The 25,679-nt window shown below is 39.7% G+C and overlaps 1 protein-coding gene across 1 annotated transcript in view; it reads left to right on the top strand.

Moving 5' to 3' along the window:
* The window catches only part of PTPN14 (protein tyrosine phosphatase non-receptor type 14), a gene marked incomplete at both ends in the record, with an annotated part of 69,549 nt that overhangs the window by 20,415 nt on the left and 23,455 nt on the right, over positions 1-25,679 (top strand). The window contains 7 exons of the mRNA XM_084262157.1: positions 11,892-11,989; positions 14,199-14,266; positions 17,072-17,142; positions 18,882-18,969; positions 21,180-21,268; positions 22,882-22,969; positions 23,761-23,843. Of these exons, the coding sequence (XP_084118283.1) occupies positions 11,892-11,989; positions 14,199-14,266; positions 17,072-17,142; positions 18,882-18,969; positions 21,180-21,268; positions 22,882-22,969; positions 23,761-23,843 (585 nt within the window). The remainder of the gene's footprint in view (positions 1-11,891; positions 11,990-14,198; positions 14,267-17,071; positions 17,143-18,881; positions 18,970-21,179; positions 21,269-22,881; positions 22,970-23,760; positions 23,844-25,679) is intronic.

Here is a 25,679-nt window from a genome sequence, read left to right as displayed (position 1 = left end):
TGGAAAAAGGATAAGAAAAGCGGAAAAATAAGAAACACTCGTCATTGCTAAGTGCTTGAGTCACAGAAGTGCCCATCACCCTTTATGCATGTTCTCAAATGAAGATAAAAATGATCATTCCTCGCTCACTGCTTTTGTCATTTAGGCCATTGCAAAGCACTTCAGTGCCTTATTTTCCCCTTTAAGGCACAGTAGCAGTGTATATCACTGCAGAATGAGGTTGCCTGTTCATTGAGGAGAGCTGTGTGCACAGTGAATGTTATGGTGTACCTCATGGGCTGGTATGCTGCTTCTGACTTGTCTCCCGGTGTAGTTTAAGGCGCTGTTTTTAGCAGATGAATATGTTACCAAGGTTGGGGCTAATATTCTGATTATCCTCCCACGTGATGCATTAGCAGTGACTACCTCTGGGAATTGCAGGCTGCTACAGAATATACTACTTAAAGTCAACATGACACAGACCAACCCTACCTCAGTCATGTAGTTTTTCCTCATGGACCCTCAAGAATGAAGGTTGCTGTAGACTTCCTGTGTAATCAGTGAGAAGAAATGGGCATTTCCACAGCATGATTCAGGACTCCTCCATTGGGCGATTCCTCCATTGTGCGTAACTTTCCACATTCTCTCTTTCTTCTATGTGTCTATGAAAAAGGGAACTGTGGCTCCCTGGTTTTCTGTTTAGAAGGTCCAGATTGATGTCTGAAATGTGGCTATGGTACCAGAAAGAGGGTTCATCCAGTGGCAGCAAGCTGTGAGCAGACCAACCTGTGCTTTCTGATTGGCGTTTCTAACTACTTTTTAAATTCTGAGAATTCAGTAAGCAATGGAAATCTTGGTTACAGTACCACTGCCAATTTTCAATTAAATTTATTGAGTTTTGATGGCTGTACTGCAGGCTGGAGCAAACCTTCTCCCTTCTCCTGTAGCTGAGAGGCAAACCACAAAAAATAGTTCTTAACATACCCTTTTGCAGGGAGCTGAATACCTTTAATATCTTTTGCCTTGCTGGCAGGGTATAAAGCTAAAGGAGCTGGATGTCGGCACAATCCTGAAGTCTGAATGTGTTTAAAAGAAGTGTTTGTGTGGAGGCCCTTTTGCAGCTGAAAATCTCAACAAGAATTTGGCAGAAATCTCAGCGTCGGAAGATGGCAGATTCCTGTGCAGTGAGATGTTTACTGGTTCACTGTTTTATCTTTGGCAGCTGGTTTTCCACTTGATATCTTCAGCTGTTTTTGAAGCTTTTACAAAGAATAATTATTCATTTCATGAAATTGATCTACTTTACCCACCCACCCAATGGGGCATTGATTCAGATATTTCTCTGCAACATCCCGTCATTATCAGAGCTGTGTTCACTTTTGCAGGATTGTGTCCACTGGGATGTTGGAACTTCCTGGGCCATGGTTTTGTTGTGTGATGTACTGATGCGTGAGGTGACTGTTTTCAATGATTTCTGTGAAAACAGTAGGTCACCAAGCTCTTTGGGAGTTGGAAACAACCCGAGTTGTCCTGTTTTCTGCTGGCAGTGAGTACTAACGTAGGTGCTTCAACAATCTTTTCACAGGAATATGAACCGTTGTGTTGATTACCTGTAGACAGGTGGCAACTTCATTGTATCACACTTCAAGCAGTGTTTCTTTATTACCAAGGCAGATTACTGTAAAAGGTCTTAGAGAATGGGCTGGATTTTATCTTCCTATAAGGTAAAATTCCATAAAATCAATAGAGCTTTCTTGGACCTTTACTGTATAAGGTTGGGATGCTATCTGAAGTTTGTACTGATAGGGATTTTCTAATGAGTTCCATAAACACATGAACAAGGTTTCACTGTAGGCTACCAGAGCGTTTTTTTTTTTAAACTTCAGGTTGAGCACGCATTCTGTAAGTTTGAACATGTTCACTGGCTCTTTGAGTGAAATAATACCTGAATACACTTGCATGCTGCTCTATACCCACAAACCAATCATTCTGTGATGTGCTTCTGGATGCTTACCTATGCATACCAGTTGTTTTCTGGTATACCTGTTCCCTCTGTTCAACTTTGGCATCAGTACACAGTGGTGCACTTTTTAACCCAAAAAGGCTGGTGGACCTGTGTCATTGTGGAGTTTAGAGCCATACTGGAGGGGAATATTTAGAGTATATACTGAAACATGAGATGGGGTTTGTGGGGTATATACAGTATGTTTTATTACTTGAACTGGGATAATGGAGGGGAGGAGGAGCATGGGGCAATCAGAACTCTTCATGTTTATTTTGTGTCCAAAGAATAGTTTTGCATTATGCCTGTACTTAATTTTTTAAAAGTTATCTATTTATTTTCAGCGTTGCAGAGTATAAGCTGGAGTATACATATGTTCTAGTTAACTCACCACATTTTTTTAGCATGATATTCTAACCTGCTTGGCCATTAACCTGGCTGGCTACCAGGAGAATTTTCAAACTGTTGACTCATATTGCTTCCATATGTAACTTAAACCACCTTTTCCCACAGTGGAGACAGCTTGAAGGTTAGCTGCGTTTTCTTTTCAGGGCAGGGAACAGCATATTTTGAACTGAGTCAACACATATGAGTAAAGGAATTAAATCTCAGCTATTATTAACTTTTTGGGGTCTAGTCTCATTTTTTGCTGAAATCTTTCCAAATCAGGAAAGAGCGACTGGGGTTTTTTTGTTCCTCATCCCCATGAGGTTTAGTAGTCTTCAGCATACATAACCATGTCTCATCTTTTCATCTTTACAGCTGCCGTTGCTGTCTAAGGATTTGGGGTTGCAATTTGCTCTGTGTGTAGGGGGCCTGATGCTTCGAAAATGTGACTAATTAAGTGGGAAACAGCAAGTAGGCTGCATGCTATGTCATCTTACTGAGCACCTATATGTAGGTGGAGCCTATATGTGGGAGAATGACAATAGTGGTCTTCCTTTACAGCGTTCTAAGATCTGTGTGTGAAAAGCAGTATGTGGCACTGCAGCAGTTTACCTACCTGGCTCAGTTATCCATTTTTTTAATGGTCAAAGAAAGAAAGTGAAGCTAATACGAAAAAAATAGTCTCCTGTATTATAACCATCGAATCTCTGTAGCCAAATGTAAGCACTTTTTCAGTTCGAGTCAGGAGTGCATAGCTGAGTGTGTATTTAAGCTTAACTATGGGAGTAGTCTGAAGTCAATAGGACTGGCGTGTCGAACAATACGCTGTTACCATGTGCTTAGAACCCAAACCAGATGGGTAGGTAGCCATGTGGCTAGCAAACTCTTCATTCCCAAATGCTTTATTCTACCAATTCTGTGTAATATTTACTTGCAATGAATGTCATTCTTCAGCTGAAAATGCTAAAATACCTATCTTTTTGCATTATATAATTTTGATTGCTTTGCTTTACTTTTGCAATCCCACTGCTGCCTTTGTGAGGATGAATGCTATGGGGGTGACACCGAGGCCTGGCTTTGGGCTCCAACTTGTAGGGACCAAATGTAGTCTTTGTTGAGGGAGAGGGTTTGGAAGACAAGAAAATAGGCTTCCACTCCTTTTAAAAAAAAAAAAAACCCAAACCAACTCTAAAAGGCATGCTGGAGTTCTGTGCTGTATAATTTTTTAGGCATTTGGATTAACTCTGATAAAATTATAGGTGGTTGTAAGGGAGTTTATTGTGCTTATAAATTGTAGTGGGGCTCCCTGTAATTTGTTATAATTAATTCAAGAGTTCAAGGGCAGAAAATCAGCATCAGGTTGTGGCATGTCTTCCTTTCTTGCTAAAGCATGCCATTACTGGCCTTTTTATTTAAGGTTTCACTTTATGTTTGTGGGTTTATTTGAACTTGGGGTATCTGAAAAGTATAATACACTCTTAACAAAAAGTACAAGTACAGAGAATGGACCTGTTGTGGTTGGGGGGTTCCTTTTTAAATATAGAGAAATTGGTGGATGCTGTAAAGCTGCTTCTGCTGGCTAAGCCTCTTGCAGGAGGGGTGCGTGTTTTGGAAGGCTTGTGTCATGTCTGCGAGCCGCAACAAGGCCTGAGTGCATGTCTGTGCTTGTGGCCCATCAGAAATGGCAGGAAAAGAAAAACACTCACAGAGCACTTCTTTACAATCCAGCTTCAGTCTTTTGCTGCCAAGAGAACGCTGAGTGTGATGCTGTTACCTCAGTCTACCTGCCCAGGGTCTCACTAGCCATCCGCTTAACACTGGGTACCAAAGAGCCACAGCACTTTGACACCAGGCTGTGCTGGAAGCAGCTGCTTATACATGAGAGGTTATAAAGCACATGCAACTCTCCTAAACAGTCCCATGTCTGTTTGCAATAGATATGGGCTTTTTTTGGTGTTCATTTGTTTTGAATGCTCCCTTTGACTGCAGAAATTTTACTTGAGTGATTCATGCCAGGAAAAGAAAAAGTTTATTGCTCTTCAAGTTCTTGTACTTTGTATTTGTATTTGAAACCTTTGTCACCTTTAAAGAATCAGAGGAGGTAAACATCTGAAATCTTGTTACAGGCTCTGTTTTGGGGAATGCATGCAGAATAACAACCTTTCAGTAGTAAAGTGATGAAATAGAGGTGGTAAGCAACAACTAAGTAGTGCAAAATTGTGATCAGACTGGTTTCAGGTGCGCAAAGGTTTTCCTGTTTTAGTATACTTAGCCAGTATACTTAGTGGACTGTGTAGCTACACCTTAAATTTTGGAAGAAGCTGGCCTTTGGTTGGACCTTCACTTGTCAGATGTAGTTAAAAAAAAGCCTTTCACTGTGTACCTTGTTGCAGCTCACAAAGCAAACCATCCATCAAGGCTGTGTTAGTTGCCCATATGTTCAGAAGTTGCACATTGAAACAGATGGCAAGTGACCATCATTGTGAAATTAGCCTGGTTTAGGCAAATCCTCTTTTTTCCCCTGTAGCTATAAATTGATGCTTTTAAAGATAGAGATTGAGCAATGTGGAAGTATGTGCTATGAACTGTTTTTTGATCTGTCCTCTTTTTTTTCAGTGAAAAAGACGTTAACCCAGCATTGTTGCATCTCATTAGGGAAGGGGAAGAGGAATGACATGGATCTTTCCATGTATTCCTTTTATTTTATTTTTAGTTTGTCATGTTTTCCATCCAGCTGCTGGAGGAAACCAGGATGTAGGCAGTTGGATGGTGCTTTTGAACAACCTCGTTTCTCAGCTATCTGAAGCTAACCTAACCTACCTTATAAGGTTGTTATGATAAAGGAGTTCCTACTCTAGAAACTGTTGCAACTATACTTTCCTATTGGCATGGACGGTTTGAGCTTCTGAAGGAATTTCCTCCTGCCTGTGTGACAAAAGCTCTTTCGTCTCCTTCACTTGTTTTCTTTTTTTTTTTCTTCCCCCTCTGGTAAGTCTGCTGATCTTTTTGAAGGTCTCTGACAGGGTGTGGTAGACTTGTTCTCAATAATACCCTTCCAAAAATATTGTCCTTTAGTGGAAGCACAGCCATTGCTTTTTATATTCTACCACAAATTCCAGATAAATGGCTATTGTCTAGTACTGTGAAACATCAGACTTTTGCTAGGAGAGAAGTTGATGAAATTCCAAAGGGAGGAGCGAGCTGGAGATGTTCTGTTTATCAACATCATCTAAGTTTTTTACAATGGCAAAGACAAGGCCTTAGCACTCACTGCATTACTGACGATGACATCATCAATGTATATACTCTTTTTTTTAAGTGCTATTAGATTAAGATGTGCTGATTGAATCCTTGCATGTAAAATGTGTTTCAGCATGCTCAGGCCCAGAAATCATAACACCATCTTTGCCAATATATACTGAATGTTGTATGTGAAAAGACCAGTCTTGTCTGCTTGCCTGCCTTTCTTTCTTGCTCTATAAAATCCAGTCTTAAGTTTGCAATCATTTTTGTTGCACCAAATGACCCATGTGAAATAAGCAGCATCCAGTAAGTAGTGTTCTGGATAAAGATTTGGGAACAAAACCTAGATGTCCCAAACCTGACTTAGTTTCCTTCCCAAGTTTACGTGAGTGACTTCACCACCAGCCATGTGCAACAAATACTCTATTCATAAAGTTAGGCTAATGGTCATTAATACTATTTAAAGGATTTTTTTTTCTCAGAGGAGCAACCAGTAGAAGTTAAGAATTATTATAATTGTCTTGAATATGTAATAAACAAAAATAATCTTTTGGTTCTTATCAGCTAGTTTCTTTCATTGCTCATTGAATGGTGGAGTCATTGGCTCATCTAACTCAAAGGCTAAGAAAATATGAAAAGAGAAACCCACTTTGTATTTTAAAAATAAACCATATAGGTGTATCTGAGTTCTGTTGCTAAATACTATGAAAGCCAAGATGATGGCAGATTTTAAGGTGTGAGGTGAACAATAGACGCATCAATATCAAAGCTAATGCTTAAAATAATAAATGATAAAAAGACTCTGTTCTGAAGAAACTGTTTCCCTGTGGGCAGGTTGTTGCATAAGTGTGTATTGCAGCCTCTTTGCTCAGAAGCATATTACCATAGTAAGATAAACCCAAATGAGCTGAGTAGAACTGTTGTGATTCAATGAGGTTTTTATTGTGTTCCTCGTTTTAGAATATCATATTATACTCTAATTGCTTTTTTTTTTGAGTTGGAAGACAGCTGAAAGTTTTAAGCTAAACCACTTGTGGGCCAATCTGTCTCTCCTTTGAGTCTTAAAGGCTTCTTATTTTGGAGAGATGAAATGGTAAAGCAGTTCTTGCTTCCTCCAGAGAAGTTCAACTGCATAGCTATGCAGTTATCCAATAGATAGGCTCGACGCCAAAAAGGTACCTAATGAGTTATAAAAAAGTTAGTCATGCCACTAATTGCATCATTAGAAATGATTTTAAAGGAATTGTACCTCTTGGGTAACTACTACATGTTTTGTAGTGCTTTGCTGTATTTTCAGATACACTCAACATAGATATTTATTAGTGTTGAAACCGTAATATATTTATCCATACTGGCTTGAAATTTCCAGAGAAACACACTGACTGATTTAAAAATTAAAAAAACTTTAGAAATGTTTCCTGCTGCACTATGGATAATGTGTATATTCCAAACCCTTCTTGTCCCTGATGTGCAGAGAAAGTACGTAAAACCAGGGAAAAATAGCAAAAATCCAGGCTGATCACAGAATAGCATTTAAACGCTATTCATCCTTACTATCTTGATCCTGTCACCTTTTTGTATGAACATATAGATCTATGTATGTGCATGAAATACCTATGTTTAGATTGTAAATCCCTGGGTCAATAACCATGTTTTGTTCTGTTCTTGTACGTTTCCGAGCAGAGTTGGATGCTGATTGATTACTAAGGCTACCGGCTCTGATACTTCATTAATATTAATTCAATATTATTTGCATTGTGGTTCTTTGTGGAAGTCACTAGTAAGAAAATTGTGAAGATGAAGTCTACCAGTGTGATTACTCAGTAAAACTGACTTATTTTCTACATGTATAAAACAGCAACAGAGGTTATACATCAGATAAGCAGTGGTGATGGAAGGGCACAATGAATTCAGTGACATTATACAAACACCCTCTTTTTTTTGACATGACAGATGAACAAACACAAATCCTGATCTTGGCAGGTCTGTGCATAATTGTACAGGCAAAAGGAGTTCCTTTACGTTTACGCAGCTACAGCTGAGTCTGCATCTGGATGTTGCTACTAAATGTTTAACGTATCTCCTGCTTACTAATAGTATTTGGAGCTTTTTTCTCTGGTGTAGTATGGATTGCCAAACTGCAGGTATAGATTCTGGAGTTAGGATGCTGTCTCATAAGATGCAGCTTATTTACTTTATAAAAAGTGTGCTTTTTTTCATGCAATAGATGCAAATACATGTTTAATGTTTTCTGCGTTGGCTAAATAGAGTTGTGGGAAATGATATCCTTATAATTATGGCTTTGTTCAGACTTGTTGTCCACTCCCATTCCCCTTGGAATTAGCTACAGGCTGGCAAACTGTAGTAGCCTTTATTATATAGAATACAGAATGGCTCTGCTAAAAATGTTTTACCCAAAATCAGCAGCAAAGTTGAGACATTTCAGCTCTCAGTCCACTTGGCTATCTCACTTGCTGTCTTCTCTGCCCTGCTCTCCCCTAGCATGCCATAATGACTCTGTGGTTAAAGCTTTGTAAGTCTTACTTTTGCATTTCTTGCCTTTTATTGTTTGGGGGAGCAGACTGTGAACTCCTCTTTGTTCGGTTTCCATATGCTTTTCCAACTAAACCACCTAATAGGGGGGTTATGAAATGCATGTTTTTATCTGCTGTTTTGGAACAGCTTTCCTCAGTGTATCTATAGATGAATAATTTTTAAAATGTTTGATTTCCCTCAAATTATAGATCTACTTTTGAAATCCAAGTGAACAAAGAGCAGTCTCAGCTAACATAGTGGCATAATAACAGCATGTAACGTTATTTCAGATGGAGGAGCCTCCTTGACAGAATGTGGGCCAATTTCTCCTCTCCGTTGGCTGGGCAGAGAGCCTGACCACAGTTTTGCAGCATGGCTGAGCCATGAATCTGTGGCTGGTAGAGCTAATAGAGCCTTCTAGCAGAGTTTCCTCCAGGGTACACTCCTCCTCTTCCTTGACAGTGGAATTGGCTGCTCCTAACTCATGCCTTGGGAAAGGAGATGCCCCAGTTCGTGCCTTATGTTGCAGCAAGCAAAGGAGATGTTGGGGACACCTTAGGTGGGTGACCCTTGGCACTGCCAGTCTGGGGATAAAGATGAATCTGGTAGAGACCGTAGGTTTCTGCCTCAACCTTCTTCAGTTTATCCTGGCACTTCCACTGAAAAGTGTCAGAGCCTGAGCAGCTGATTGCTTCTCTATGTCATTGCCCGTGAAAGGTGGCTGACTTCTCCATGAGATTTTTTCCTCATGGATACACTAGTTAATGTCAGAGAGCCAATATGTATTTCCTTTGGACTTCTACTGCATGTTAATCTCTACAATAAATAATAAATCCTGAACTGTTATTCTGTTACAGCGTTAGTAAAGGCAGTGCTGTACCACAGTGTTGTAGACTAGTCCTATTAAGATTTTTTAAAAGTGACCTATTCCTGACAAGCAGAGTGAAACATGGGCAATTGGCATCTTTCTTGTAAAGTGGGTGCTGACTGATGTCTTCAATTTTTTTGAAGTATCAGCAACTAAAATTGCAAGTAAATCCCTTTCTTTTGAAAGTCTGGATTGTAATATTTGATACTACAGTAACTGCACTGACTGATATTTTTGATTGATGCTTATCTAACTAATCCTTTCTATGGTTTTGTGGGTACTGTGATTGCAATCATGCTTCCACTAAAGCTGACCACATAGAGCTAGGATGTCACTATAAGATACCTTCATGTAGCTGCTTCGCGTTTTAACAGCAGCTCTAACTTCATGGCAGATGTGGAGTTCCTTTGTTCTATTGCACTAGAATATCTAACTCCTGTGAGTGTGTGTAGCCCTGATATAGTTAGCCTGCTTTCAGGGTTACAAATCTCAAAGACCAGCTCCAGCAAACACTTCTCACCTGCATACTTGATAAAGCAGCTTACGCCAAGCTTGTATGACAGCGTGCATGTTTTCAGAATTGGGATTTAGTCATTGCAAAGAAGTAGAAACAAGCAAGATTCGGTCCAAGAGCAAGTGGGGCTGAAGCATGGGGCTCCAGCTGAGAAGCCGTATGCTTTTTAACACTGCCTCTCTTAATAAAATTTCAGAATCTCCTCAAGTTTTAATCTTCATTAGGCTGCACGAAAGCCAGATCTAAGCATTTTAAATGAGTGTATATTTTTCCTGTTTGAAAATGTTCTGCCTTTCATATGGGAGAGAAAAGGGAAAGAGGAAGCCTAAACCTGTAACCCTACAACCACCTCTTAAGCTCATGCAAAAGTTGTGAACTCTGAAGGGAACTTCTGGGACGTGAAGAATATGTGCAGAGGCCTTCCCTGAGAGGATTTCTCTGCCCTGCAGTGCCTCTAAACACCCTGCTGCCTTGAGAGTACCCGTCTGGCCAGAGCATTGGTGCTGTCTAGTGGCAAGTTACTGTATCTCACATTGCTGACAGAAGAGTTAACTGAAGAAAAATGTAAAATCCTGCATTTGATTAATAGCCCTCAAAGCAGAGGTTGGGTTATGCTGGTTTTAAGCACAGAGGTATTTTCTGCTGCCTCCACACCGAATTTAATGCTAATATTTCATTGGTATAGCTAAGGCAACCTAGTCCTTGTAGCGTGGTTGACAGTGGTTCTCCTTGCCAAGAAGGAAAAGCTAATTGTGTTGGTTCTGGGAAAGTGACTTACTTGTGAGCACACACATATGTCTGAAATTGTTAAAACAAGACCAGAACAGTTTCTTTGCTATTCCCAAAAGTAAGGTCAGAGGTGGTGTGCTGGTTGCAACTAAGCCCAGTTAGGAATCTAGGGTCCTCAGCTTTTCTGATGGCTCTTTGCAGCCTGGCTTGCAGGGGTTGCAGTCTCTCAGGATGGCTATAGGTCTGTGTACTGTTACTTTCTAATCCGGTTAACCTCAGGCAATTATCTTTTAAATCCATGCCATTTTGAGGGGATGCCTTTTGTGTTGGGGGTTGAGCAGGCATGCAGCTGAAGGGACGAGTGACCTCCCAGCCTGGTTCAGCCACAGCCAGAGTGGTGTGTCTGGCCACAGCCTGAGAAACCCCTGTGGTGGTTTTTGGGGTTTCCTAACCTGGGCCACCCAGACACATTAGTTACCATCAGCAGGTCTGGGGGATGGGTGTGTGAGGCTGAGTGCACGTGTGGGCTGTGGCTGCTACACTGGTGTTGTGGTTCTACCTTTGGCCTCAGACCTGATGAACTGTCACACGTTGGCTGAGAAGGAATTGCGTTTCATCACAGTTGGGACAAATTATGTACATCTACATGAAAGATTAAGCTGATGAACCTGAGATAGTTATATCACTGCAACTCAACTGTATTTGATTATTGCCATGTCAGTAGCTGATGTGGTGTCCTTGCAGTTGTGGTTACAATTTCTTCAAGAGCCTGTCTTTCCTCTGCCTGGTTTTACTGCCAATGCCATGCAGGTAGCTCGAGGTAACATGCATCACTTCCTGCAGTATAGAAAGTTATGGCCTGTTGAGAAAGATGTCTCTACTGAGCTTTAACCTGGTGTGATGGAGGGACTGCTACATATCCCTGCTTTTTGGGCCAGGTCTGCTGTGGCTCTTGTCAAATTCAGTGGATAGGAGGAATGTGTGGATGAGGACAGTAACTTGTTAACTTTTTTGTGGAAAGCTTCTTGTTTGTCCTCATCTACCCTATTGCAAATGTAAGGTGAAACATGTATGTTCTTTTGCTGTGGTTAAAACTAACATAGTTTGTCTTGTGATTAGTAACTGCGGATCAGCAAGTGCACAATATTAGAAGCTGGGTTTGCTTGATTTGTATGTCATAAGTCATCCTTACAGATGGGGGAGCGGCAATTAAAAAAAGCTATATGGACCATAGTTAAAGTTATGTCAGTAGACCAAAGCATATTGCTAAATTTCTGTTACTTCTATCAAAACGGTGACACTGGTGTAAAAACAGAAGTAATATGAAACATTCTCATTCAGCATTGGTGATTGAATAGTCTTCGGTAATTCTAGCAGATGTCCCTCTTCTATGTGGTCTAGGACCAAAATTAGAACTTTTTATTTTCCTTTCCATTCACCTGGAAGCCTTACACATATAGGGATCATTTTGTTGTTGTGGTAATGTGGAACTTCTGAAGCCAGGCACAGTCTACTGCTTAATAGCCTGACCTGTTTGTGGTGAGTTTTTCTTGCTTTCAGCAGTCTTTTGTTCTGTAGATAATGTACAAACATATAGGTGTTCTAATTTGTGCTCTTTTTTTTTGTGTCTGTAGATATCAGTATTACCTGCAAGTGAAAAAGGATGTTCTTGATGGTCGATTACTTTCTTCATTGGAGCAGGGAATTCGACTAGCTGGTTTGGCAGTGCAAGGTAAGGTGACGTGACCAGATAGCCCTTTCCCACTGCTGGCTCTTTCAGTTTGTTCTGTATGTTGACTGGGCACTAACTAGGGCCTTGTGTGACTCCTACTCCCAACAGCTGGGTTTTCTGTTGATGTAGTGCATAGATGGACTGCCATTGATGAGACGCTTGCGCCCTCAGGGAAGGGACGATGTACCACATCACAGAGTTCAACTTTCCTATTTCTAAAATCCATGTTTGTGAATCTGTACAGAACTCCAGTTCTTCCAACCCCAACCACGGAGCACTTTGCAGTAATGAATTTGCTTCACGTTCCCTGGTTTGAAATGCAATTACATCAAAGAGCATAGCTGCAGCTTTAATTTCACCTTTAATTAAAAACTCGTTTTGCTGTATAGTGCTATCTGAAGTATGAAAGAACACATGACCATAATTGTTATGTGAGTTAGAAATTAATAATAAACTACTTCTTAGAATGTGATTTTTTTTTTATTCTGAGTCTCCTAAGGACAATGATAAAATTGGGATCACATAATGTATGTGGGCAGAGGAGGAAGCCCTGTATTTGGGAAAGTATGTTTCAGTCCATCCATGACTGACTATGAGAACCTAAGGTAGAGTTTCAGCAATCATCCTCTGGGCATGTCCTCTGATGAGAGGGAAGCAAACATGAAGATTCAGTTCTTGATAATTAAAGGTTCAGTGGACAATAATGCTAATATGATCTTCCTTAGGGCAGTAAAAATTCCATTTTGGTATCTTATTTCTTGGTTAAAAATTGAAGAAATAAATGTTACCTGTCAAATCTTGAAATGCTTTATTAATTAAGGAAAAAAATATATATTATATAAAAGATAACACACCAAATCCTGCAATTCAGGTCAATGAAGTTTATCTAGTAAGTAAGCTAGGGCTTGATGTGGTCCTGTGTTTTTGGACCTTTTTGTTAACTTTGAGTGAGTCAGTCTTTGTAATGAGTTTGAAGTAATCACTTTTGTTCTGAATTCCCTATATAATGTATTACATTTCAAAAATGGTTGCATCAGAATTCTGCACCTAATCTTGTTTGCTTTATTTCTGACCTTGCATTACTCCCTTTGTCCTTTGCACGTGATGCAACTGAGGATATTTGAAATACTTATTCTTTTTAAACTTACAGACTCTGTTTCATGTCCATTTTGATTTCTTTCTGTTTATGTTAAAACATAACTCTGAGGTGAAAACAAAATGAAACTGCATTTTTGGCATCCTGCAGTACGTGAAATTGTCTAGAAGCTTTGAAAGAATGTTTAGCTAATAAGATTTATGGTGGGAATTTCCAACTTCCATAATATGAGGATCTTGTAGATGGCGTTTGATCCAGTTCAATTAATATAAAATAAAAACCTCCTGGCAAGATATTCTTTTGATATAAGCTGTTGTGTATTTAACAGATAGATAAATATAGGCTTTGTTTGGGGGTTTGGAAGTAGTTTAGCCTTTAGGAAGCATTTTCAAACTCCACAATTTTGAGGATACGTAGGCAAGAATCATCAGCCTGACATATGAGTGTGAGCATGGGGATGAGTAGTCTTAAGGAGATGTAGAAATAGTAGAACAGCAAGTAGAAAGGTGTGGGCTACAGTTAAATTGACTCAGTGGCTGCAGAAGGATAAGACCTCCCCTCCCCCTTGCTCTAAAACATGTTGGTTGTTGACAATTTTTTATAGAATTGACGAGTGCATTTTAACCTTCTAGGCTGTAAAATTAAGCATCTTTTGTACAATTGTGTAGAACTGTAGTGGAGGTAGGTTATTTTTTTTTAATTATTTTTTTTCCTGGTCAGGGCTGGAAATGTTGAAGAATCAAAAGTGTGCTCCATTTTTAAAGAGGCTGAGCCATCCCGGCCTTGTTAGATGGTGGTATTAGTTCATAAAGGCTATGGAAAAGAAACTCTTGCACTCTTGATGGTTAGGCATTGAAAATGGTCATAATATTAGGGATCAAAGGGAAGAAATTACTTGTTGGATGTTATTTGATCTCTAGTAATAACACTATTATTTTCAGACCTCCATGCTATTTTCAGACCTTTCAAGCTGAAGTACAAGCAGAAATCTTTGTGCTGGGCTGTGGCTTCAGAGGACTCGCCCACTTGAAATTAGGCATCTGCACAAAGGTTGAGTGTGGTCTTAACATGTGTTGAAAGTGCTAAAATGAGTAATTGTGTTGTTTTTTCCAGCGGATTTTGGAGACTATAATCAGTTTGAATCTCATGACTTCCTCCGAGAATATGTCTTGTTCCCTATGGTGAGTTCCTTATCCCCCTCTTTTGTGGTCCCTTAAGAATAATTCCTCCATGCCTCAGAGATAGCTTTGTTGATAACAGAGAAGGAGCACCAATGTGAAACTATTAATAGTGGAAATAAACTTAGCTCCCCCAAACCTGCAACATATTTGATTGTATCTAAATTAACAGAAGCTGTGGAAGCTTAGCCTTTTTCTCAGTTCTTGTTAATCATCCACTGGGAATAGGTGTCAACAGAATAAATTTACTAGTTTGAATCAAAAAAAGAATTTGCAACTATTTAAGATGTATATTAGCAGTACTGCAGTGTTACTAAAATGCCATAACAAGGGGATATGAGAACTATTGCTACAGTAAATGATGTGCCACAGGACAAATCATGCAATCTTTCCTAAAGAGAATGTGAATTTACATCAACTATTAAACTGAAGTGAAGCACAAACCAGGTCTTCTCAAAATGTTCTCTAGGGACTGAGCTGTAAATTTATTTTAAATTTACATTGGAAAATGGCAAATAATTTGAATGCTGAGAGAAGTGTTTTAGGTCACTAATGATGTTAGTATATATGGTGACAAATGCCAAGCACTTGCAATCCATGACCCTGAGCTTCTCTGCAAGGATGGATTAAATGGGGGCATAAAAACCCTGCTGAGGTTAACGCTGTCTTTATCTTAGATAAAGCAAGGCCATCAGCACAAGTTTTGAATGTAAGCTTCATAAAATGTGAAAGATCTTGGAATTCTTTCTAGCTGAAAAAAGTATTTGGAAGTGAGGTGGAGTTCCCATGCCCTGAGTGTAACTGCCTAGAAGTTAAGGCATCTGGTTTCCCTCTGCAATTAGTGGAGCGGTAGAGGGAGAATGATTCATCTTGCTGTAATTTGAAGGCTTGAGAAAGGCAATTCCAGAAGCATTTCATCCCATTTACCGGTGTTCTTTGTACAGGAGCTACAGCAGATAGTCCGTTCTCAAGTCCAAAAAGCCGACAGCTACATAGTGTCTTGAAGTGAATGTGCAATTTTGAGTAGTAGACAGAGTTCAATTCCATCTCAAAAAGAGTGTCAGCAGGAAAAAGGGGAATTCATGAATGTATCAAGATCTGAATATAGTTGGAATGTGGCTTCCGTATTGACCTTTCACTAAGAAACTTCTGTTAGCCTGACTAGAGGAGCAGGATTTCTATGCTGGGCTTCCTTTATCTATAGATAAGTAATTGATGATCTTGTGTATAGTTGATGCCTTATGAAGTTGATAGCCTAAGTGGGGAAGAAGATGGCTGCAAACATAGAGAAATGTGTCACAAGCTGTCTTTGTAAATTACTGAACTTTTGCAAAGTTCTTTCAATATATTGATACCTCTTTTCAATTCAGAAAAAAATAGGGAAGGATTTAGGCATCTGGATGAGCTTTCAGGTGGTTAATTTTTATGTCCTTCAGCAGTTCACTCTTTGGGCCCATCTCCTAGGGCCTTCATTTTTAAGTCAGCTCTCCTCATAATGTTGTGCTCAGCTCTCTCCTGTCTTGCGTGTGCTTGCTTCACAGTGTCTTGCCTTTCATCCGTGCTACTATCACTAAATTTAACAAAATCAGCGAAGCTTCTGCTTCCTACAGTCTTTAGAAGCCTACTCTTAAATCAACCGTTTCTCTAAGACGGTTCTTTAACTACCTGTCTTCGCTCTTCTTGGGAGGAGAGGATAACGTAATAGTAAATATTTCACAGCAAGTTCAGTGACAGTTGCGAAGTGCTGCAGATATAAACTAGTCCTGAAGCAAGTGGGAGGATTTGAGTGAATCTCAGGCATAGGAAGAGCCTCCAACAAGAACGTTGCTATAAATTCATTAGTGAAGTGAGCTGGTAGATGAGGGAGGGGCAGCTGCATTAGTACTGTTTGATCTTGTGAGGCTACAATGTGTGTCAAATGGCATTTCTTCAGCAGGGAAAAGAACAAAGTTATGTACACAGTACACCCCACAGGTGTGTGGTTGTGCATAGGCATGTACCATGCCATTTTTCATTAGCGCGCTGCCACTTTCACATTTTTCTGTGGCAGAAGCAAATATCGGAGGGGGAGGGCCCCATTGAGCAAGAAACAGGCAGTGTATTTAAGTACATTACATTACATGCAGCCTTAAGGCTTTTTTAAATAAAAGTAAGGACTTTGAGGTTTTGCAAGAAAGGTTTTCAGCTTCCTTTTTTTTGGCCTAAAATTTATGAGCAGACTTCCTTTATTAACTTGCTTCCAATTATCTCAGAATTGTTTCTACCACATTATTAAATTTGCAGAACATAAAAATTTCTACTCAGTTGCAAGTATAAAATATATTTTATTTGAAGAGAATGCTAAACTTTTAATCCCTTTCAACGAGATGAAAGGACTACCTGTAGGTTGCAGGACAGAAAAGAACCATGATTCTCTTTTCCATGGTCTATCCATTGTTTTGGGCTGTTTCAAAACATATATATTAAATTGTGTACTTCTAAGTGTTTTTAAAGACTGTTTGGCCCTTATTTGGGAAAAGATCCCTTGTCCATGCTCTGTAGTCTGTTCTCTATTTTGGAAAAACAAGCACCTTATCCCTACCCAGTTTCTTTTTACTCCCATCCCCAAAAACGATATAAAAAAGCAGACCCTCATGTTCTCTTCAGCGTTCCATGAATTTTCAGTGCAGCTGAGGATAGGTTCTCTCTCTGTAAAGAGCATGAAAAGGAAACTATCCTGAAATATCTGCTGTCATAATTCCCATTCTGCATTTTGTCATACCTCTCTTCGGATGATTAGTTTTTAGTGCCACTTCATATTTTTTACAGGACTGGACCCAGGATGAAGCTGTCTTAGAAGAGCTAACACAAAAGGTTGCTCAGGAGCACCGAACTCATAGGTGAGCTCAACATGTTAAAATTTGGATTTTTTTTTAAATATTTTTTTCTATTGTCCTGCTACTCCTAGGACTTCTTCCTCCCTAGGCTTTTCTGGCAGGGTAAACCAGCCTATCTTCGTGTTACTATTATGCTACGTGTCGCTGGATTTTTAATTAGTCTGTTACAAAAGAGTAGCTGCCTCTTGTGAACACAAAATGGTTGGGGAACTTAATCCCAAATAAATGAGCATTTGCACCATAAGGTTTAATGAGCATGTGTAACACTACTAGTGCTCTGTAGTAGAGTCCTTTCTCTTCTTGGTTTCATTTAAGTCCTGATGATGAAAGACCCTGTGACTTGATCAGGGGTGGTCCAAGGGCCTGTCCGAGGGATTTCTCTCATTCAAGAGAAGGGGATACAAACGCTCTCAATGTAATGGAAATTAGAATAACAGGAGTTGGGTTTTAAGTCTAGTTGTGGAAAAGATACAATCTGCTGTTACTAGTTAATGAGCTAGGAGTGTATGTATATTCAGTGCAAATACCTTCTTTGTAAGCAGGCTTCTTTCCTCTCATCTAGGTGTGTTGCTGGTGCAAGTACTCAAACCTCTAAAGTGCTATTCTTTGGAAAAATGGCAGTGCTGATACATCACTGGAAATAATCTTGTTTTACGTTATGAGTTTGCATTTAAAGCTTTACTGCATGAAGTACAATAGGAGTATTAGGTGATGGGTGCAGCACTCCCCATTACATGACAGAAAATGGTTGTAAGAAGGGGGCAAATACCAATCTCTAAAACTTAAGGTCATTCTCTGAGTTTCAATGGAAGCTTGGGCCTTTGATGCCACCAAAGGGTTAGCTTCCAAACTGGCCATGAGCAGGCCTGGTTCTGTTCTTTCTCTGCCATGGGCTGCTTGTGTGATCTTGGTTAACTCACAGACTTGAAAGGAAAGATTTCCCTCCCCTGCTGTGCCTTTTAGAGCTATTTCTGCAGCCCAAAGAACAAATACTTCTTCCTTCAGCAGGTAGATCGCATTCCACCCCCTATATGTCCGTCTTTCTCACAAGTATTTGCCTGGTTCTCGTATTTGTGTTTGTAAGCTGTTGTAAGGAAGAGCAAAGAGGAGCAACGTTAATACTGGACTTCTTTTGGAGCAACCTGCAATCTATTCTGACCTGCTTTTGAGAGCTGAAATCTGTCTGAATTCCTGAACTGTGACAGCAGCATGTGTGGACACGTGTGTGAAAGTTTTCAGGTGGCTTGTCTCAGTTATGAAAGAATCTTCTCAACGTTTGATTTAGTGCCTCTGTTTTTGAACAGCCAACACGAAAATGTAGGTCGTCCCTTTTAAGTCATTTTAAGCAACTCCTGTGGATTTGTATCCTGTTTATGCAAATTAGGACCCCTGTGGCTCAAATTGGCCATCCAGAACCAGACACAACCTGATGTCATGGCTTGATGTTTTAATAAAGCCTGGAAAATATTTGATGTGTGCAGAAGAGAATAAGCATTACGATCATTTCAGTTTGTTCCTGCTACAGTTCGAACTGTGGTTTGTACCTTACCTTAACAACATTTAGTAAAATTCCTCCCCTTGCTGGTGATGATCCTAGTGTTGAAAGTTATCTTGGAGCGCATTTCTAGGCAACCTCTCTCAGTGTCTTCTAGAGGGGCTTGTGAGCATCCCATTTTTTCACTAGTATTTGTGTGTATGTATAACACTAAACCATTTGCTGTCTCTTGTTACTCTAATTGCAGTGGCGTTACACCAGCAGAAGCTGAGCTAATGTACATCAATGAAGTGGAACGCCTTGATGGGTTTGGGCAGGAAATTTTTCCTGTGAAGGTATGTTAGTGCATATTATAAAAGAACCTCTGAATCAAACGATGTGCAAAGCGTGTGTGTTTCCAAAAGAGATTGGACTTGTTTCTGTGTTCTGGAGGACGAAATGACTGCTGGTAGTTTGAATGGACATTGCAGCACAAGGGTATCTTAGGTCTTGTAATGTTACTTTTCGTAAAAGGGGTTGCAAGGGCCTGCTCACTTGGGAAGCAAAGGGGCTAGGGCAAGTGAACCTCAGCTCTGGTCTTTAAACAGGATATGAAGATAAGAGGTTTTCATGTCTTTATGTTGCTACTTAACCTTTCCTTAGTTTCTTACATGTGCACACAGGTTCTCCACATATTTCAAAATTGAGGGGAAGTTTCAAGGTTTATTTTGCATTTGTAGTCACTTGCCCTTTGCTCGAAGCTTCTTTCTGCCATGGGCAGTCTGCCTGGCCTTATGGGGCGCATGCCACCGTGATAAAGTTATGCCAAGAAACTGAAAACTGCTGTTACCAAAGTGATCTGTTTCTCTTTGCTAGCCAACTCAGCTACTGTAAGTGATGGACTGCTGGTGTTTTTTCTGCAAGTTAAAGTTGACTTGGAACTTAAACCAAAGAAAGCTCCCCCCCCCCCAAAAAAAAAAAAAAAAAAAAAACCTTCTGCTGCAGTCAGAATTGACCCTCTGGCCAATCTGAAAATTGGCCTGAAGGGGAGCAGCTGAATGGCAAAAAAAAAACCCTTCCCAACATCAAAAAGTATGGAATGTTTATTGCCAATGAATGAAACCAATATTTTCCTCAGATTATTTTGGATTAATGCTTCATGCTGCTGCAGAGGATATCTCTGTTGGAACTGTCACTGGATATTATTTGCATGTCAGTACAAGAAGTATGAACAGTGGACAAGGTGCTCTGCAAAATTGCAGGAAGTTGTTGCCCTTGTATCGGAGCAGTTAGCTGCCTTGTAGGCAAACAGAATTGCGTTCAAAGGGAAAAATGGAAGTCATCTCTTTTGTTCCCATTAGAATATGTAGTCTGTCCTCTAATCGGGCTTAAATTGAAGATTGAGAGCCATAGGACCTCTGTTGACTTGGTGGTGTATGCAGCTCTGTAAACCAGTGCATAGGCTGGGGCTTGAAAATTGGCATCCATCACTTGTTTGCAGAAGGCCTGAAGCTGAGGAGTTAGAAACAGGTGCATGTGCTCCCTTGCTGCCTTCTGAGGATCAAGTATGGCCAGGCCAGAAGAGCAGCTCTAATCTAATCTATTAAAATGCAGGCACACCTGATGGTTTCTAGAATTTGTTCGTGCATAGTGTATTAACATCTCATAACCCTTTCTTCTAGCAGTTCTTCTTAACCACACTCTTTGTATTAGCATGACTTGTATTTGCCACCTTAAAGTGTGAATCAATTACTATACATGCAACTGTGGGGGGCTTTTTTCTTGATAAATCTGGAAAAACCCCTTTGTCAAGAGCATTAAGCTTTTAGCAAAAAAGAAAGTGGTTTTAAGGAAAAAAATGTTTGCAAAATGGAATGGGGGCACGTGGTTTTCAAACAGGAGCCTACAAGGAGACATGGCTAGGCACAAGACCCATAGAGACTCTGAAAAACAATGCAAGGTCAGCAGACATTGTGCTTCATGCAGATGAATATTTAACCCAGTAATTGAAAAACAATGGAGGATATACCTGTGGAGAGAGACAAGTACTTTCTAGAGTGACATGCTGTGAACTTCTACACAGACTACTTAAAGGAGGAACGGTGAAGGGTATAGCTTTTGAGAGGGATTCCATCTCCAGGTGTGGTTTTCTCAAATCTCAACATGTTATAACGGGTGACTGGAGAAATGCTTTGAATGTGAAAGAAGACTGTTGCTTTTGGGAGTCATATGGGCTCTAGATGGCTGAAATCACAGCAATAGGGAATATGTGCTGTTATACAATGAATGCCTGTTTATGGTGTGCGTGCTGTTCAATATAGGAGAACCTTGGGCTCATTTAGCCTTCGTCTGTTCTCACTAATCAACCAAATGAATCTAGTTAAGTGCTAACTGCTTTGAAATAATGAAAATCTGAGTCCGATCAAGCAGCAAAATAGAGATTACTAGTAAAGAGTTAGTCCTGCATTCATTCTGAAGAAGGGCTTCTGTTTAGTAGTTCAGCCTGCATTTGTATGCATGTATTGGCCAGTCTTTATTAAACTGATTATGTATTCATTCTCTGCAGGATAACCACGGGAATGACATACACCTTGGTATTTTCTTCATGGGAATATTCATAAAAAACAGAATTGGAAGGACAACTGTGATTTATAGGTAAAAGATAGGGTCTTCTATATTTAAAGTGAGTTTATTTTCAGAGCTCCACGTGTGGGGCTTTTTCCTTACTTACATATGTGACTTCAATAGTGCCAATCCTCTAGCTAAGGAGTAGTCACCTCGCTGCTTTCAGAATTGGCCTCTTGGCCGTACGAGATGTGATAAAGAATAATTTCTGATGTCTCTGAATGGGCTTGACAGCAAGAAAGATGTAGTTGTCTGTCATCTATCTTGTTCTACTTACAAGGCTTTGATCCCTTTTCTTTTCTAGCCTTTATGTCTGCTTCTTTGATGCTTCTGAATGCAAATCTGTTAAACCTCACGGTTGGCAGCCTAGGCACCGAGCATTTCTGAAAGTCTGGTTGCCATATTTAGGTGCCTCACTGAAAAATCCCCTGAACTTTCACATTCAGTAATTTTGAAAATCCTGGCTGTGTTATTTGTTTATTTGTTCTGCTGTTCACTTTGGTTATTAGGAATCACATAAGCCTTTCCATTAACTTTCTTCTGTGTGTTTTATTACTACTTATAAAAGTTAGTTCTGTATGAAAATGTTGCTAGAAATCACCATGATTCCAGGGAGGCTACAGTTTCAACACAATCCTTTTTGCTGATGGTTTAGTGGCTATTTCCATTACTGTCAGTGTTAACCAGAAGTGGATTTTTACTTGTCCCTGTTATTAGCAGATGAAGGTTTGTGTTTTATGGGGAGCACTGATTTTTAGTCAGCGGCTAAGGCTTGTATCAGATATGTTGGGTGTTTCTGCCTTAAAAGGCCTTTTAGTGGTCATCTTCAGAAACGTTAGGGGTCCCATTTCCACATAGCTGATGCTTTGCATATTTAATTTTGAGAATAAATTAGATAATCTTTTAACTGTGCCAGGTGACAAAAGCAAGGAGTTTATTTACATGTAGAAGTGATAGGTGGTGCTGGGATCCTTACTCTTTGCAAATATGCACTTCAAGCATCCTGCCATGACATGAAGAGGAATGCATGCTGCAAACAGAACAAACAAGTCCTTTCCATCCCCCTGTGGATTGCATGCAATGTACGCAAATGTCTGTCAGCTATTTGTAAGATTATAACTCTGATCTTGGGTAACCTGACAATTACTTGGCGGGGGGGGGGGGAGATTGCAAACATAAAACATGGTATGAATAGCCTACATAACCGTGTTGTCAACTTAACCTTTCTTAGGAAGAGTTGGAAATGGCATTTGGAGAGGAATGGCACTTTAAAATGAAAAACAGCCACCCAACAAGAGAGACAAAAAAAGTTTATTGCATGTGGTTAAAATCAATCTGTCAAAAAAATTCAGAATAATGTTTATTATTAATGTATTTTCAATGTGTCTGCTTGTGAGTCTTCAAATTTGTATCTTTAAAGAGAGCTTTTAACTCTTCTACTTTGGGTTAAGAGCTGAATATCTGTTTCTCCTTAACCAGAGCATGACTTCCTTATATTCCGGACTGTGTTTCTTCACCAAACAGCTACTGAAAACCTTTCCCATAAACCAAGGCTAATGTTGACTAAGGGATTCTTAATGTGTTTGTGAAATGTTTGAATGTATGCGTTGGCAAACTCTATGCATTTTTTTTTTACTCTGCAGGTGGAATGACATTGGGAATATAGCACATAACAAGTCTTCAATTGTTCTAGAGCTGATCAACAAAGAAGAGAATGTGCTCTTTCACACAGTAAGAAAAAGACCTAATCAGTGTCATCAAGAAAGCTGCTTTTATTTCAAAAAAACAAACCCAAACCAAAAAAAAAAACCCAACCATTCACTGTTAAATTTCCACTTTCCCAAAAGGGCATATTCACCATAAACTCTCTCCCTAGCAAAGTTCACATTTTACTTTATGCAGAGAGCAAAATTAACTTCATTTAGCTAGCAATATTTGTATTGTCTTCCAAGCATCCCAAAATACACTATGTTGGGAAGTCTGCAAAGAACTGAAGCCCTCGTTGAATGAAGCATCCACAGTGCCACACTGTCTTCAGGCTGGCATAAATATAGCAGCATAAGCAGTTGTACAAACTGGGCATAAGCTGCCATGCATGCACATGCTGGAACTCAGAGTGTTCTGTGTTGTTTAATATCAGTGCTGTTCTGTGTTATTTAAAATTGTGCCACATCTCCCTGAACCATGGCCAGTACAGAAACTGGATAAGCAAGCTCGACCCTTTTTGTTGTTGTTATTTGGTTTTTTTACTCTTTGGTGGTGTCCCTCCTCCCCTCCCACTGTGACTTAGTAATGAAGTGGCAGCATGCAAAGGCATGCCACTGTATTCCAGTAACTCAGTACCTTGAATGCTCTTGAGGGCACTGGACATGTTCTTGGCAACAGTATTCTGTACACGACAGACCTTACCATGAGCTACTGCAATTGGATATTTAAAATTCTCTTTGCTACTTCTTGGTAAGAGTAACAAAACAAATTGTTATGTTTTAATTTTTTTCCCCTATTTTTTCCTGTGTTTAAAGGATGATCTTGAAAATGCCAAATATATTTCACGGCTGTTTGCAGCAAGACACAAGTTTTATAAACACAACAAAATCTGCACAGAGTGAGTATTCTTTCTTCAGCATTATTTTCTGACACCTTGCTTTGGAATTGCTCTGAGTTTTGGTGTGTCTGGTTTTGTTTATGTAGTCACATATGTCAGTTATTCTTTCCCCCTTTCCCTTTTTTTCTTGTTTTAACCACCAGCAAGATCATACAGTTGAGAAATGAAATTTCGTTCTGAGCCTTCTGGGGGCTGATGTTCCCCAAGCAGTCAAATCTGACAGAGTCTTAAATTGAAGCTCTTGGTCTCTGCCATTCGTAACCCAGTGTGTTAGTATAAACCAACACACAGTGAAATGTGACATATGTTAACATGCCAAAATATCAATTGCAGTAGCATTTTGAAGATGCACTACCCATTTTGTGGTGAAAGGTCAGTGGAAAACACACCTCATCTTCTAATTTGGTGCAGTATAATTTATCTCCTTATGTGCATCAAATGGGAGGACACCAGGGAAAGTTAATCTGCATAGCCGTAGTAGCACAACACAGCAGAGACTGTAAATCTGAGCCTAAAGCTCATTTAGGCTCTACTTCAAGCACTTACTAAGGAACTGGCCTTGAGTTAGTCCCCTCGCAGAGGTGGATTCATCCAAACTGAAGGAGGAATTAATAAGGCTTCAGGTACAAGTCAAAAGTTGGTTTATTAGCTATGCTTCATTTATACCAGCACACAGCAATTTTACTTTGAGATAAGTTTTACTGTGATAAGTTTAGACTTTGAGAAATTTTTGTGATATTGAGCATTTGTATAGCAATAAGAACATGCAAAACTTACCAGCTTCGCTGGAAAGATATGAAGTTCATCTCTATCAGCTGCTCTAGTTAGAGCTGGACATCCCATCTGTTTAGCTGGGTAGTGCCATCTGTTGGGAAATAAAGTCAAAATGATGAAGGGAAGATTGGAAGGTCTAGCTTTCTAACATTACATGTTGCCCTGCCTGTGGCAAGAGGGTTAGAACTAGATGTTCTTCGAGCCCCCTTCCAACCCAAAGCATTCTATGATTCTATGTACACAGTATATTAATGTATGGTGAGTTAGTGTTGGGAAGACCAGTGAAGTGAACTGTCTAGAGTGATCTTTTCACTTAGAGAAGTTGATTAGATTTCAGATGGCATTTATAGCTCTTAGGAGATGAGTGGAAGACCAGAAAAGATATTAGCAGCATATAGCACATTTCAGTAGTCTTACACTAAATGTAGTTTTAATGGTTTCAGAGGAATTGAGTTAAAAGGAAGCTCCTGGCTGTCACCTCTATGACAGTCAAGAAAGAAAACGAAATACCAGAGTGTGTCATTTTGGACTATTTCCCCATTGAAGCTGTGTATTGGGGTCAACAGAGGACTGTTCTGTTACAATTCATAATCCAGCCTGCAGAAACAATAGCTTTTGATCATGGTTAGTTCTAAACACTGAGCCATAAGTGTGTGGGTACCGTGAACTGGGTGTATGTAGTGGCTTCACATACAACTTAGAAATATTTGGACTAATAAAGATAGGGAGCATCATGAGGTCACTGAGTGAGATAGCTGGAATTTAAATTATGTACTTTTGCCATGAGAACAGCTCTCCTTACTAGTCTCATGTGGTATCAGCTTCTGTGTTAGAGCCACGGATATTGATAACATCATATGCCGATGTGTGTTTGCTAGCCAAATAATTTTCCTGCCCTCTGTTAAAATGATAGTTGTTTGTTTTCCTGTGTGCACTTCCTCTAATCACACATAACATCATTCACCAGATCAGAAACTCTAAGAGGACAAATTCCACCTTTCCTCTCTTCACGTAAGCACTATATTTCTGCCTCCTTCAACTTGTTTCTTTTCCTTCCTAATT

The sequence above is a fragment of the Gallinula chloropus genome (genome assembly GCF_964237585.1).
Source record: "Gallinula chloropus genome assembly, chromosome: 3".
Taxonomy (NCBI): Eukaryota; Metazoa; Chordata; class Aves; order Gruiformes; family Rallidae; genus Gallinula; species Gallinula chloropus.
The sequence above is the reverse complement of the archived record's forward strand: the minus strand, read 5'-3'. Positions and strand labels throughout refer to the sequence as shown.